This window comes from Octodon degus, unplaced genomic scaffold, assembly GCF_000260255.1.
Source record: "Octodon degus isolate 3935 unplaced genomic scaffold, OctDeg1.0 scaffold00014, whole genome shotgun sequence".
In the NCBI taxonomy this organism is placed as follows: domain Eukaryota; kingdom Metazoa; phylum Chordata; class Mammalia; order Rodentia; family Octodontidae; genus Octodon; species Octodon degus.
Genome location: NW_004524590.1, coordinates 11,080,557 through 11,095,820, shown reverse-complemented (window position 1 = coordinate 11,095,820; position 15,264 = coordinate 11,080,557). Strand labels below are relative to the sequence as shown.

Genomic DNA, 15,264 nt, shown 5'->3' with positions numbered 1-15,264 from the left:
CACTCCCTTGATCTTTATCTCTCTGGAATCCATATTAGTTGAATATTGGACAATTCGGATTGATTCCGTAACCTCCTTGTCTAGTCTACCATTTCTTCGTGATCTTTCTGGGAGGGCTCCCCGGCACTGTCTGTGGAGTGTTGTCAATGATTGTTTTGTTGTCATGCACTTCGTTTCCCACAATCCCAGATGAGTCCCTTTCTGTGATAGCCTCTTCTTGTTCCACGGTACCAGAATCTTTTCCCTTTATCTCTTGCATCAGTCCATTTCTGTCCCATTGCTAGAGCCTGTACAACAAGGGATTTCTTTGGCTCACCATCTGGCAGCTGAGGAGTCCAGAAGCCTTGACCCAGTGCCTGGAGAGGGCCTGTGTACTGCATCCTTCCACGGAGGACAGGAAAGCACCACACACGAGCAAGCAAGCAGGCACGCGAGCACAGCCCTCCTCGTCTCACGAAGCCACTGACTTACGCAGGGCCCCACCGCCATGACTTCATCTCACCCTAAATGACTCCGAAAGGCCCAATTTACAAATGCCACCAAAGTAAGACCTTGGCAGGGAGGCGCATTCAAATCACAGCAACTGTTCTTTCTGGGTATTAATTATAGTGGTGGATTCCACATTTCCCCCTCTGCTGGTCCCTGATTCCTCTGGGTGCCTTTTGTGTACAGGTTTTTTGTTGTTCATTTGCTTTTTCTTCCATGCTGGGGCCCTTCCTCAGTGTCATATTTAAGCTTGAGGCACTAATGCCATCTTTTGGAACGATGTGGGCCAGAACATTCATTGACTGTAACATGAGCAGGCCAAGGGGGCCACTTCTGGGAGCACTCTGGCAGCTGAGGAGTTGCTCCTCTGCCCAGTATCACATCTATGAAGCCATTTTCCTCACAGTTGTCCCATTCATTTTCTATTTTGCAGAGATTTCTTGAAATCCCTGTTTTATTATTGTCTTTTATCTTGTTTTCATTGGCTTTGTGAATTGATACCCTTTTTATTTTTTCATTGGTACTTTAAGAACATTCCCAGAGGCAGAATAAGCACATAAGCCTAATCTGCCACTGTAAATCAGATACCCTATTTTTAAAAATCCCGCCCCCGTAGCCAGATGTGATCCCAGCACTCGGAAGCAGAGCCAGGAAGACTGCTGTGAGTTCAAGGCCAGCCTGGGTTGCACAGTGAGACCCTATCTCAAAAAACAAGTAAATAAAGAATCTCCCCATAAGTTTAATAGGAGATTCCCAGAAAGAAAAAAATCATTAGTGTTTTCTTTATTGTTTTATTATTTTTATTAGATTCTTCGCTGCTTAGCCTCAGAGTTTGAGTCTACGCCATCATTACATCTGCTGCTAAAATCATGTCCAAGTTTGACTTTCTAAATATTTGGACCAGAAACAATTTTGTATAACTTTTTTTTTTCTTTTCTTGGAGCTACAAATCAAATTTCTTTTCGCCTGTTCACAAAATTCACAGGCCTTCGCCTCACCAACCGCGTGCCATAGCCATTCTCCTGTGCTTGAATGGAACAGACATGCACACCACTGCAGTACCTTCTCAGTCTTTCTTTAAGAGCCCTTCGGCCTCCTCACCTAAATGCTTCCTGGGAGTGTTGTAGAACTGAAACTAACATCCATCCACTGGTGTCCTGGTCAATTCCACTTTTTAAAAATCCAATATTTTATTTTATTTTCTCATCTTTTATTTATGTATTTTGTACAAGGTCTCACTCCCCAGCTTAGACTCATGGTGATTCTCCCGTCTCAGTCTCCCCAGGGCTGGGGTTACAGGCATGTGCTGCCCCTTCTGGTTTCGGTGGCTGGCTCAGCGCTAGGCCAGCACAGCATGTGATACCGGGGATCGAGCCTGGGTCCTTGTGCTTGCAAGGCAGGTGCTTAGACCACCAAACTATCTCCCCAGCCCTCCAATTTCAAGCTGGCAAGCAAATAGTTGCTTTATAAAGGGTGAATGGCAAAAATGTTATTGTGTCTCACCACTTCAGAATTCAATAATTTTTATTATATCTTCTTCCGCATTTTTTTCAGATTTAGGTGTCCAAAATAAACTACACAATATACTAACAGGAGTCTTTTCAATCTCTGATGTCTGCTTCAGTATTTTCTCTCCCCCACTTCTCAGTAGATGGGGTTGCTCTATGGTTCGCTAACCCTCACAGTAGGGCTGGCCATAGCTCCCACATTACTGTGCTTCAGGAAGCGGAGAGATTGGCCTTCCTTACATTGTGATACCACATTTCCAAAAGAGGAGGGCAAACTGTTCCAAACTGGGTTGGTTTTTTTTTTTTTTCCTCTCTCTTCCTGTCTTTTCGTCCAATTAGTGAGATGGGGCCCTGCAATATAAACCAAGCGACACAGAGAGGAAGGGGCCTTTCCAAAGAGGAGTTGTTGATTCATAGAGTGAGTGAACATTTCAAGAAAATATCTACCCACTGGAAAATAGCCCAGAGAGGAAAATGGAAGTTCCCCACAGAATCATCTGGCCGCAGCTGTGAACCTGCGGACTGTAGGGGGCCAAACCTGGGCTCAGCACTGACGGAGGCAACGGGTGATTTTCTCTACAAAGGTACAATTTGAGGTGAGCAGGCTCACCAATCTTACAATTCACACACTTTTTCTTCAAAAAGTACCATAAATTATAGCAAGACCAAAATTGAATCTAAAATACAGGAGTTTTGGGCTGGGGAGATAGGTCAGCAGTCTAAGCGCCTGTCTAGCAAGCGCAAGGACCCGTGTTCGATACCCAGTACCGCATGCCGTGCTGGCCCTCAAACCCAGGGCACGCTATGGCAGCCACTGAAACTGGGTGTCGGGGTACACACCTGTAATCCCAGCCCTGGGGAGGCTGAGGTAGGAGGATCACTACCAGTCTGAGTGGTGTAGTGAGACCCTGTAGCAAATAAATGAGTAAATAAATGAATAAGTAAAAGATTAAAGAAAGAAACTGAAAAAAGATGGTTTGAATGGGGGGTGAAGTAATAGTATATAGCTCATATTATGAAAAGGAAGAAGAAGGAATCTACTATCATTTCACCAGTTCAGAATACAAAATGTCAGCAAACACTTGAGGCTCCCTATACGGCCAGCACTCTGCTGGTCACAGAAGACATGAAGAGCTCCTACCCTTGAAGCCTGTGGTCTCCAAGAGGCTGCAGAGAGGCCCACGGCACGCGATGGCCCCTGACGGGGCGTGAGGGAGGCCCTGGACGCGGGGTCCTCAGAGGCAGGAGCCCCTTGCTAGGGAAGCCGATGCATGAGCCCAGGCAGGGGGATGATGCGATGGAGAGAAGGAGGCTTACCGGCCGGGAACACACGCTGGGAGGCGCGGCCCCGCGGAGGCCAGTGGGCCGGCCAGCCTTCCAAGGAAACACCCAGAGGCTCTAGGGAGGTGAACGAGGTTAAACAAGCTAACAGGATGGGGTCAAGATCCGAAGGGATTCGCGTCCTTATAAGAACACACCAAAAGCGCTCGCCCTGCCCTGCTTGGCCCACTCCATGGAAGGCTGTGCGAGGACAAAGCAGCCTCTGGCAGCCGGGAGTGAATCCCCAGCAAGCACCAAATCTTGCTAGACCCGGCTTTAGACCTCGGCCTCCAGAGTGTGAGAAAATCAATCTCTGCTGTTTAAGCTGCGCTGCCTGCGGTATTTTGTTATGACAGGCCAGCTGACTGAGATGAACAGCACAGAAGGAAAGAGAGCATGCAACTCAGACAAATCTGTCAGAAAAGAACTTGGTCAGAGGAGGTCCATCCAGAGGGCTACTGATGCTCAGAAAATGAAAAGTGAATCTCCTCACCAGAGCTGAGAGAGCAGGTGGAAAGGTCAGGAGCCCCTCTAAAAGCCACAGGTGGGGCTGGGGAGATAGCTTGGCAGTCTAAGAGCCTGCCTGGCAAGCACAAGGACTGGAGTTCAATCCCCGGTATCACATGTCACAGTGGTCCCACCAGCCACCGAAACCAGGCCTAGTGGCACATGCCTGTAATCCCAGCAATGGGGAGGCTGACACAGGAGGATCACTAGGAAGCTGAACTGTATAGCAAAACTCTGTACCAAATAAATAAAAAGATTTTCTAAAAAAAAAATCCACAGGTGGGGAAGTGAGGTAAGACATAGGAAGCAGACTCTGGAAACCTCCAGCATCCTGGCAGCCTGTTGGGGTGGGATGCAAGACAGGATAAATCAGGGATTGCCCTTCCTAAACTCCTCTTGGAATCACCCACCATCAATCCTTGGGCTATGAGCCTAGCATACTCTTATTTTCTCTGGTCACTCAGTGCTGAGCAGCTGTTTGTAATATACACGAGTGGAGAGGATCAGAATGTTGTGGGTTTACCCCCAGCTACAGAGTTTCCTGGATCCCGCATGAAGGGCAGTTGCAGGAACCATCAGCCTCAAAACTGGGGGCTACCACTGAGGGACACTGTGGTACTGAACTCTAATCCTGGATAGGAGCCTGGGCCTTTGGGAAGGACAGCCAGGAAGAGAGGCTGAGCCTTCCCTGTGCCTCTTAGGAAATTCCAGGCCTCAGAGCAGGAGTGACGATAACAACACATAGGGCAGAGGTAGGGGAGCTCTGAGAGAACTCCAGAGTGCCACACCACAGCAAGAGAGGGGCTCACAGTCCTAAACATCCAGGGACTGGTGCTTCATCTTGTTCGACACTGTCGGTGCCAAGCTCATCTCTGGCCTACTTGCTAAGAACTGTGTATAGCTCAGTATTTGCTTTGTTTCCTAAAGTGATGAGAGGAAGTGAAGATTAATGTCATTATGAGAGACAGAGAGATAGACAGAGACAGAGAGAAAATGAAGATGAGGAGAGCAGTGTTACGGTCCATGTCTAGATGCCTCTCTGAAGCCTCACGTATAGGCGAGGCTTTCTCAGAGGCAGCTAAATCTAGAGTGTGACCCTGGTTTTGATTCATGGTGCAGTGCTGGGACCAAGGGCATTAAGATTAAGGGTGTGAGTGCTGCCTGCCCTCAGGGCAGGTAGGCTGTCTAAGACAAGGGACAGAAAGAGGAACATCACTTGTTGCTTGCTTGCTTCAGCTGTCTTCTTCCTGCCATGAACTGTGTCTCCTCTGTGACACCCCCCTGCCCTGTCACTCTGCCTTACAGCCAGCCAAATGTGGATGGAAATCTCTGTAAACTGTAAGCTAAATAAAACTCCCCCTTTAAAAAAAAAATGTCATTTTGAGGTTTAGGACAGAATGTCAGGAGTAGGCTTCGGGGAGAGCACAGGAGACCACCAGAGCATGAGGCCACGCCAGCCAGGCGTCCTCTCGCAAGCACTTTCGCCCTCTCAGAGCCTCAGGGTCCTCCCTGCACACTGCAGGTAATGAATGTCATTTTGAAAATGAAAACAGATGGTCCGTCAGGGCAGGACCTGGCTGTGTCTGGTGTGAAGCAGGAGCGCCCCCCGCAGCCGTTATCACCACTACCACCGCCAGTCACTTAGGAACCTACGTAAGTGTACACAGACTTCTTCAGAAAAGGAGGAAACAACTTTTCAGGTACATGAAGAAAATGTCCAGTGGCCCACCTCTGAAGAGTCATCAATAGTAGTCTGTTCCCCAGACTACCCGAGTAGGCCTTTCCAAGGCTACTCTCCAGGCTGTCGCAGGGCTGGCCCACCTCCAGATCCATATGCACCGTGGATGTGGTGAGGGCCACCACCGTGCACCACGGGCTTCTATGGCCACACTCCATACTGAGGCATTTCATGTTCCTAAGCCATCAGCTGGCAGGGGTGGGGGTCATAGGTATGAAAAAGATAGGAGGAAAAACAGAAAAGGACAAGGAAACTGGACCTTGCAGAAGTTTTTTGTACGGCTCAGAAACAGGTTTCTATCAGCCCTACCTGTTTCCTTTGACTCAGATTCCCCGTCACCGACTCCATTGCCCTGAATTCAGCATACGGCAAACTATTTTGAGGTTGATTCCTGGGGCTCCCACGAACAGCTGCTAGAGGTCACATAGTGCGCAGGACAGGCCCCACTACAGAGAGTTGTCTCTTTCTTTCTTTCTTTCTTTCTTTCTTTCTTTCTTTCTTTCTTTCTTTCTGATTGATTGATATGGTACAGGATCTTGATACACACCTCAGACTTGCACTGGGATTACAGGCATGTGCCACCACACCTGGTTTCAGCCGGCATGACACAGGGCTGGAGCAACATGCATTACCAGGGATTGAACCCAGGTACTTGCGCTTGCCAGGCAGGCATTTAGACAGCCAAGCTGTGGCCCAATATTTATTATAGCTTGGATCTTAAATATCTCTCCAAAGCCCATATACTGAAGACTTAGTCTGTGACAGCCTCTGACACTACTTCAAAGTCCTAGAACCTTCAGTAGGTGGGGCCTAGGGCGAGAAAGTGAGGCTGGCTCCAGTCCTTTCCCTCTTTCATCTCTCTGCTCCTCCTATGCTCAGAGGTGAGCCTGTTTCCTGAACCATGTACTCCCACCATGATGTACTTGCTGTCAAAGGCCCAAAGGTAGAGGGCCTACCCATTAGCTCAGTTGTTTAAGTGACTGCTTAAACAAAGCAATCAGAATGCTGTGGTTCGATTCCCCATATCTGCCCTGAAGGCATTCCTGAGCCAGAAAAAAAAAAAAAAACTAAAAAAAATGGCCCAAAGGTAACCAAGCAGGACTTAAAACCTGTGAACCCATGAGCCAAAATAAGCCTTCCTCCTTCAAGGTATTTATCTGGGGTGTTCTGTCTTGGTGCCTAACACAGTATCACAGTTAATAAAACAGCCCCAACCACTTGCTGAACTCATTAAGGTTATCGAGTGGGCAGTTTGCCCAGTGCTGTGAATTTAAAAGCCCTACCTTGAGGGCCTCTTTTTCCATTGCCTGACAAGTTTATCTACAACGTAGCAAGCAATGACAGCTTTTAAGACACTGCTTGGCTCTTCACTACTCGCTGCTGCATGAAGCGACCATGGTTCTGCCACTCTCCTCTGGGGCCATCATCCGTTTCCTGGTCACTCACTCAGCATGCACCCACTGAGCCCCCTTCCAGGCTCCAGAGGTGGAGGATGAACAAGATGTGAAGTCAGTGCTCAGATTCAAAGTATATGGGTTGTAGGGGTGAGAGGGACAAATGTGTTAGGAAATAATTACAATAATAAACGAGATAAAAGTTCCCACCAGACACTGGGGGGCAGAGCACTAGAGGGTGTTCAGTGCTTCTTACAAGAGGCCTTTGAAAACTATCTCCCCTTTGGCCATTGCCACTTGCAAAGGGCCATCTGACACGGGCCTGGGATGGGTAGGAGTAGGCAATTGAGACGCTGTGACCCTACATTCAGAAGACACCATGACCTCCCTCGAGGGGAGCACCAAGTGAATAAAGTTAATTTTAGTACCCATGAATTTCAAAATCAAATGTCTAACTCTACAGAGTCAAACTGAAGAAAAGCAGGGCTTCAAAGGCTCGGAAATATTCCAAACAAAGTAGGTCAATTCCACTCCGATTTATCAAACGACTTTGCTGCCAAGAAATATTCGGAGAAGCCCATAAAATAACTAGGAGACCACGACCAATACTCAAGAAGCCCTGTAAAGCGGACCATGGGTGCATGGAAATGACAAGCGAACAAGGGCTGCGAGGGGTATAGCCCAGGGATGGGGCTCTCCAGGTCTGAGTTTTGTCCCAGCTCCATGCTAACTTGCTGTTCTCTCTGGGGGTGTCAGTTTGCTCTTTTGTCAAATGAGGGAATCTGGAGTACAAGGAAGCGCTTTTCCAGGGTATACTGAAGCTTTGAACCCCAGCAAAGCCCCTCAAGTTTTTCTGAGATGATCTGGGGGAGGGAGGGTGGAAACCTCCCTCAAGGATTTGGGACAGACGGATGTGGGTTCTGAGCTGAAATTTAAAACAAAACAAAACTGAAAAGCAGGCTGAGCCTCACTGGGTCTCACAGCCAAGCTATAATAACCGCAGGGGTTCTGCAAACACTCAAGGAGGCTGGGAGGCTCCCAGGGAAGAAGCCATTGCCTCACTCACCTCCAGGCATGGAAAAACACACCTCGGAACTGCATTTGGCTCTGACCTGTCCCCAGTGTCCAGGATGACACTTTCCCAAACTGGGTGGGTGCTGTTGCTCTAGAACCTTCCACTGAACAGAAGAGGCTCCTAGGTTACATGGGAACCAGTAACCAGGTCACAGTCTCCCAAATGACAGATGCTGGACCTCCTTGGAGTTGTAGAAAGAGGGCTTCTCGTCTCCACTCCAGGAGCAAAAGCTTTCCACAGTCAAGCAGAGCAGACTAGCAGAAGCCAAGTCTGCTGGATACCAGGAGAAACCTACCCAGGACGGAGAATGCCCGTGTGGAAGGCAGGCTGGTCATGCTAGTGTTTCTGGAATCTTCCCCCACAGCCCAGCCCCATTGCCCCAGTAGCTCTATCCTGCCAGTTTGGGGGCAGCCTCTCTTGGAGAGCCCCAGAATTCCCAGGAGTTTCTATGGGAAAGAAAAACAAACCACCCACCCTTCTGCTTTCTCTGTCTCTTCCAGACCCCCCTGGACCTGGTTTGTGGGGAACAGTTAGCTGCTCCCAGGAGCAGGCAGACAGGGGACATTATGAAGCCAAAGCCCCTGGGACCAGGGAGAGATGCTTTAAACTGTACGGTCGCAGACCGGGAAGCTCAGCCAGAGCATTCTCAGATTTTCCCATACGCTGCCAGCGCGTGTGAAAATGTCAAGGATTTGGGACAGACGGATGTGGGTTCTGAGCCTTTTCTGACTTGAAGCAAGATACACACACACACACACACACACACACACACACACACACACACATCCTCTTGCTTGCCTGTCTATAAAGCCAGAATAGTAGTCTCAAACAGCACTTAAGAGATTTCAAGAAACATCTGGAAGCCGAGAACCTGCTCTTTAGGCACTGGCAGGGGCAATTCCAGGATTTCCGTCTAGGAGATTTAGAGGCACGGCAGGGAAAAGGGCGCGGTGGGAGGGAGGTTTCTCTCAGAGCCTCCTTCGCTCAGCGCACCCCTGGCTTTATCCTTGGGGAAGGGGCCCTCTGGAAAAGAGCTGACAGAGGCCGTTGTGGGGGCGGGAAGGGCCCCCTCTCCTCCGGAAGCCCTGCGGGTCCCTGCACTCCCTACGACACTGGCCCGGCGCAGGCGGCCCCCAGCCCCGGAGGGCGCGGTACTCACCGTGTGCGCGGCGCAGGCGAGCACCAGCAGCGGGGCTAGGCTGGGGCGCATGGTGCCCAGCGCGCTCCCCGCGGACGCCCCGACGGCCGCTGGCCTGTGCGCTCGGCCAGCTCCAGAGCTCGGCGCCCCGCGCACGGTCCCAGACCCTGGGAGGGCCCTGCGCCTCCAGGACCATGAAGGAGCTCCCCTAGCCCGACCGTGGCGGTCCCGGGACTGCTCCTCTTAGGACCCAGAGCCCGCGTGCACTAAGCCGCCCGAGCCATTGATAAGGACGCAGCGAGAGCCGGGCGCCTCCACCCAGCGGGGTCTGGCAGGGGAGGAGGGGAGGCGGAGGGAGGGCGCGGGCCTGGAGCCTCGACCGCAAGCTCTGCCCGGCTCGGGACGTGGCACCCTCTCTCCACCCCGAGCCCAGGAAGAGAGTCTCCCCGCAGCCTATTGCCTTAAATCACAGAATCATTGGTGCCAATGGGCAGCTGAGTCCAGTGTGCCGGACCCTAACAACACGCTATCAACACCCAGCGTCTGGTTCAGAGACGAAGGGGCTTGGTAAATACGAATTGCCTGTATTTCTGCAGGGCAGCTATCTTGAACTTTATTTCAGATCGTCTGTTTTTCTTCGTTTTGAAAGGCTTACTCCCCCGTTCTAGGAAGTCTCACTCGCATTACCCGCAAGGAAGCCCTTGGTCATCATCAGGTGAGACCGAGGAGGAGCAGCTCAGGTTGTCCCTGGCATTCGGATACTGAGCTCTCCAGTGGAGGCGACCTGTGACCTGCGACCTGGTGTCTGGGGCAGGCTGTTAGGCGTTGGGCAGATCCTCCCGGTGACCAGCTCCCCGTGAACGAGTCCCAGTACACTGTACTGGCTGTCGGCAGTTGCCTTCTCCTCTTAGCTCTGGGACTGCAAGTGGCTCCTGCAGGTCCAGTTTTTCTTTCTCTGCCCTGGAATTCACCCCCTTCGCCATGGTGTCTCCTTTCTTTCGGACACTTTGCACTGAATTCCCCCAAAGCTTTTTGGACAGAAGAGAACATTGAGGGCAGAGGCGATTTCAATGGGAGAACAGATGCTTGCGACTCAGACACTACAAGGAAAGCCTGGGTCTTCTTCGGGGAACTGTTAAAGCAACAACGCAACGCGCAGCCCCTAGCAGCCCTCTGCCCCCAGAGGCCTGTCATGCCCAATGTGAGCTGGGCCAATCCCAGCAGAAATAAGGGAGTGGGGTCCCTTCAGTAATGTGTTCAGCCCACGTCAAGGAGAGCATGCTCACAACTGCCTCCCATCTAGAAGCCTCTTCTACACAGATAATCATCAGGCCCGATGCCATGGATGTATGCGGGTGTGTGGGGAAGGAACGCAGCAGCAGGGAGCTGATGGGGGCAGGGAATCCTGAGCCCCTTCCTTGATGCTTTCTTCTTGGAGGTCAACAATCACTGAACCCTCCTGACCCCGTTCCCTTTCTCCTTTAACACAGACATACACATACACACACAAGCTTATGGGAAGATGCAAGCACAGGTGAGGCTGATGTAATTGAGATCATAAGGAACCACTAGGAGTTCGGACCACGCCTTCACCACCTCGCCTTCCTAGGTTCCTAGGAGAGCCCAGAACTGGATGAACATGTGCCAAGCTGTGATGGATTGGTAGTTGAGGCTCCTGTACCCCACCCCATCGGTCTAACGCCCTCCCTGATAGGATGGTGATCTGTTTAATTCTGGGGTTTAGTGCTAGGAAGCCTGCTTGCCCACCACTATAAACTGCATTCTCCAAGAGCAGCTTTAGTACTAATAAAATAATATTTTGCACGGGGTGGGGGTTAGTGAATGAGAGGACACCTGTGTTGCATGATGAAGCCCTGGGCATGGTCCTCCACATAGAAAAGAAAGGGGAGAGAGAGAGGGAGAGGGAGAGGGGGGGGGCATGTCTCTTAATCTTATTTCTCAATTGGTTCAAGATGTAGGATGAAAAAATACTCCTTTCTAGGTCCCTTGGGCTCCCAAACAATGTGCCTCAGAAAGGGCAAAAGATAAAACTCAGTTTTTGTCATATAGACTTTGGTTTTCTCTGAATATTTTCTGTAACAACTTAGGTATTAATTTTTCAATCGAAGGACATAAAAAAACAAAAAATGAAATCTGTGCTCTATGCCAGAGCCTTATAATGTCTGATGAAAAAGCAAAACAACATTTGTTCTGGACAATTCAATAACTGTCTGGCCTGTGGCAAGCCATTCTTCCTTAAGTGGCAAACTGCAAACCTTACAGAGTTGAGAAAAGAAATTGAAGTGCTCCGTACAAGGCATGTTACAAGCTGTAGATGCAATCAGTGGCTTTGTAAAATGTGGCCAAGCAGACAATTTCATAATGGAAGTTGGGAAGGGAAGGACAAGGGAAGAGGAAGGAGGAGGGGGAGAGAAGGGAGCAGGGAGCCAATGTTTGGCATCTGTTAGGAGACTTTGAGGTGTGTTATATCTGGTTGTCCAGGACTACGTGAAGGATAGGAATTTGAGGCTCATGGAAGATGAGCACTTGTTCTATTAACACAGCTAACGAGGGAAGGAGTTGGAATTTGAACCCAGGACTGAGCCCCAGCCTGTGACACCCTTGCATTCTCTTGGGCTTTCTGAAACAAGTTTACAAAAATCTTTTTTCTGACAGATGATAGGAGCCATAGTTGGAGACTTGGTCAAAGATGGAGTCATTATTCAAATGATTTGATTGAAAAAGAGTTTAATGAAAAGATTATGGCCAGGCATGGTGGAACATTCCTCTTATCTCATGTCCTCAAGAGGCTGAAACAGGAGGATCCACACCAGCCTGGGCAACTTTGTGGGACCCTGTTCCAAAATAAAAAGGCTAGAAATTTAGCTCAACTGTGGAGCACTTACTTACCATGTACAAGAATCTGGTTCAATCCCTGCACCACAAAAAGAAAATAAGGATAATAAAAGGAAAGACTATGTACAGAGGGTAGGCAGGAAGTAACAGGGAACAGGGAGGCACCATAGATCAACCACAACAAGCCTAAAGAGTGACAAAGATGCTCTCCTTGACCAAACTGTCGTTAGGCTCCTGGGCCTTCTTATCTAAACGTCATCCTTGGCCCTGTCCTGTCTTCACTCCCCCGGCCTTGCCTTAGCAAGGATCCTGCTCAGTTAATTCAGTAGAACACCCACCCTGCCCTAGATTGTCATATCTGATGACAGCGTCTCCTTCCTTCCTCACCTTCAACATATGTCCTGGCCTGCACTCTCAGAAAGAGTCTTGTCAGTAGGTTTAGCAAGAATCCTCCAGCCTTGCTATCTCTTCATAGTAACTTTCCATCCATTGACCTTCAGTACTGCTTGGCTATAAATCCCTGCTTGTCCTCACTGTATTGGTGTTGAGCCCCATCTACCTTTCTGTTGATCAAACCTCCACTACAATAGTTTTCTTTCCTTTTTTTTTTTTTTTTTTTTTTTGTACTGGGAATTGAACTCAGGACCTCATGCTTGCCAGGCAGGCACTGCACCACTGACTGAACTAAATCCATGGGGATTCTAGTAGTATTGAATAAAGCCCTCCTTGCCATTTTAGCAAATGTAAGAATATCTTTTCTTTTCCTGAATAAGAAGCAAGGAGCCAAAGCAGTGCTCCCAGAAGCTAGCAAGAGCTGTCTTGGAAGAGAGGGATGCATAGGAATTTAACCATAATTCCTATGGAGCGCCATTAGGGAGCGCCCATTAAAATGGTGGCCTCACAAGGTCACCATTGGGTGGCAGAATAGCTATGCTGCCTCTTCTCCTGGGCTTTTGTGACAGTCTAGACATTTTCTTGTGTGTGTGTGTGTGTGTTGTTCTGTTTTGTTTTTCAGTGCTGGGGTTCAAAACCAGTGTCTTACAAGTGCTGGGCAAGTGCCCTGACACTGAGCGATGCCCCTGCCCAGTTCTTTTTACTTAATATTCATAAAAGCCCATCCAGTTCCAGGAGAGGTGACATAATTCTGTATTTGTCAGCTTTCTGACAAAATGACAAACAAATAAAGAGATTATTTTGGCTTCCGGTTTTGGAGGGTCCAGTCATGGGCAGTTGGGTCTGAGGCAAAGCTGCACATACATGGTAGAAAAAACCCATCCACATCATGAGCCAGGGAACAAAGAGAAAGAGTCCCAAAAACCCCTTCATGGGCACAGCCCCATTTCTCAGAGATGCCACCATGTTCTGATAGCATCACCTTGGGGACCAAGACTTTAACATGTAGAGCTTTATAGGGGGTTTAAGATCCAACTGTAGCAGCCTCAAGTTCTTGATGAGGTGGGAAAAAACTCTGGCTGAGGCTATGTGACCATCACTACTGTGCTTGCCATTGCAGGGAAAGATATTCCACCCCATAGAGTGTGTTAGAACCTATGAGTGACTGAGAGGCCACGCCTTCGGCCTTGATGAATTTCCATGTCTAACTCTATTCCCTTTCTTCCAGTCCACAGCAGAGGAAAGTAGGACATATAAGCTGAAGTCAGGTCCATTCCAAACACTGCGAAGTCTCTCTGTTCTTATGATGGTTCCCCTGAGAACAGGAGAGTCCATATTGTGCTAGGGTAAACTTCTCCAGTAGTTTCATACTGATGCTTTTATCACCCCAGGAAGACAATACGGCAAACACACACACAAAAAAAAAAAAAAAAAAAAAAAAAATTAAAGACCTCCCTGGTGAAGAAGGAAAAAGGTCATCTCTTCTCCCTTTTCTTTCAGTGCTTCCTTCAGAAAGGCTTTCTCTGTCTTCCCCACCCACCCACCCACAGGGATCCAACTCGGCACCTTGACACGCAGGTGCTTATGCCGCTGAGCTATCTCCCCAGCTCTCTCTGTCTTTTCTTAAAAATGAAACCAACCTCTCTTGCCAATTTTACATCCAAGGACTGTCTGTCTTGGGGGTCCTAGAACCATTTCACTAAAATGTGGGGTCGGGAGGACAGCGCCCTGCCTCCCTGCCTCTGTGTGCTATTAGCCTCAGTGCTTAGCTTTTGTTCTTACCTTTTTTCTCATGCAAAAGATCTAAGAAGTCTTCTTTTTCCTATTGATAAAGACAGTTAACACGTGTGTATACCCTCCTACCCACATAAAAGGGGAAGATTTCTATTTATTTTCCCAGTAACTGTTGTAGATGGCAGAGGATGTACACAGTCTGGCTTGAGGCTTGTCTCATTATTGTGGTATCATTCATTTTGTTAGCTAAAGGACTATTATTATTATTATTATTATTATTACTAGTAGTAGTAGTAGTAGTGGTTGTAGTAATGGTAGTGGTAGTATTTTCCAATAATAATAAATGCTTATTGGATAACTGATTTTTCATTCAGTGAGTATTTATTGAGCAGCTACTCTGTTCCAGGGGCTGTGCTAGGATGACGGAAGCCTGGGGGAATTCTCTTTGGCATCCTCGGCACACGTGCAAGGCCAAGGTGTGATGACTGCACCTTCTCCCAGGAGGCCCAGGATGATGGCTGCTACTCTGAACTTCAGGGACCTGTGTTTCTTGATCGCCCTTTCTAATACAGCAGCCATAATGTGGTCTGCAGTTAGGAGGTTTTAGCTTTAAAGCCAAGGCCTATTTTTTCTGTCCTGAAGAAGGAAAATGATTAGTCCAAGAATTTTGAACTGCGTGTATCTGGTATGTTGTCACAGAGCAGCATCTGAATAACGAGAATATTTGTCAAACCTCTTGTATCTGCTAATAAAAAGCCAAAGCAGCATCATATCACACGTGAGACCAATTTATGTGTTTGCTGACTTAACAACTGCAGAATGTCTGGTCAGTGATCCTGCAAATTGTGACAAATTCTGTAAGAACAGATAGTAAGGGACAAGACCAAGCTAGGTGCATTAATGCATTAGCCTGGGTTATCTGTCATCTGCTTATAGGTGAACTGCTTTAAATATCAACAAATGAAGAGGGTCAAGTGTGTTGACAAATGTTGGGCTTGTGTGTTCAGCCTCCACTTCTTCCTCTTTGGATACAGCCACCTTCCTCTTCCCACTCTCAGATCTTGTGGCTTGGGCACAAAAGCAGCCCCAAGCCTGAGTACATGACCATGCCTGGA

The 15,264-nt window shown here is 48.6% G+C and overlaps 1 protein-coding gene across 2 annotated transcripts in view; it reads right to left on the bottom strand.

Moving 5' to 3' along the window:
• The window catches only part of Sctr (secretin receptor), a 92,716-nt gene extending 83,247 nt beyond the window's left edge, over positions 1–9,469 (bottom strand). Inside the window, exon 1 of one of the 2 annotated variants that reach the window (XM_023709720.1) lies at positions 9,188–9,469. In XM_023709720.1, the coding sequence (XP_023565488.1) occupies positions 9,188–9,362 (175 nt within the window). In that variant the 5' untranslated portion in view covers positions 9,363–9,469. The remainder of the gene's footprint in view (positions 1–9,187) is intronic. The other variant, XM_023709721.1, reaches the window with a different exon arrangement.
• Between the last annotated feature and the right edge of the window lie 5,795 nt (positions 9,470–15,264).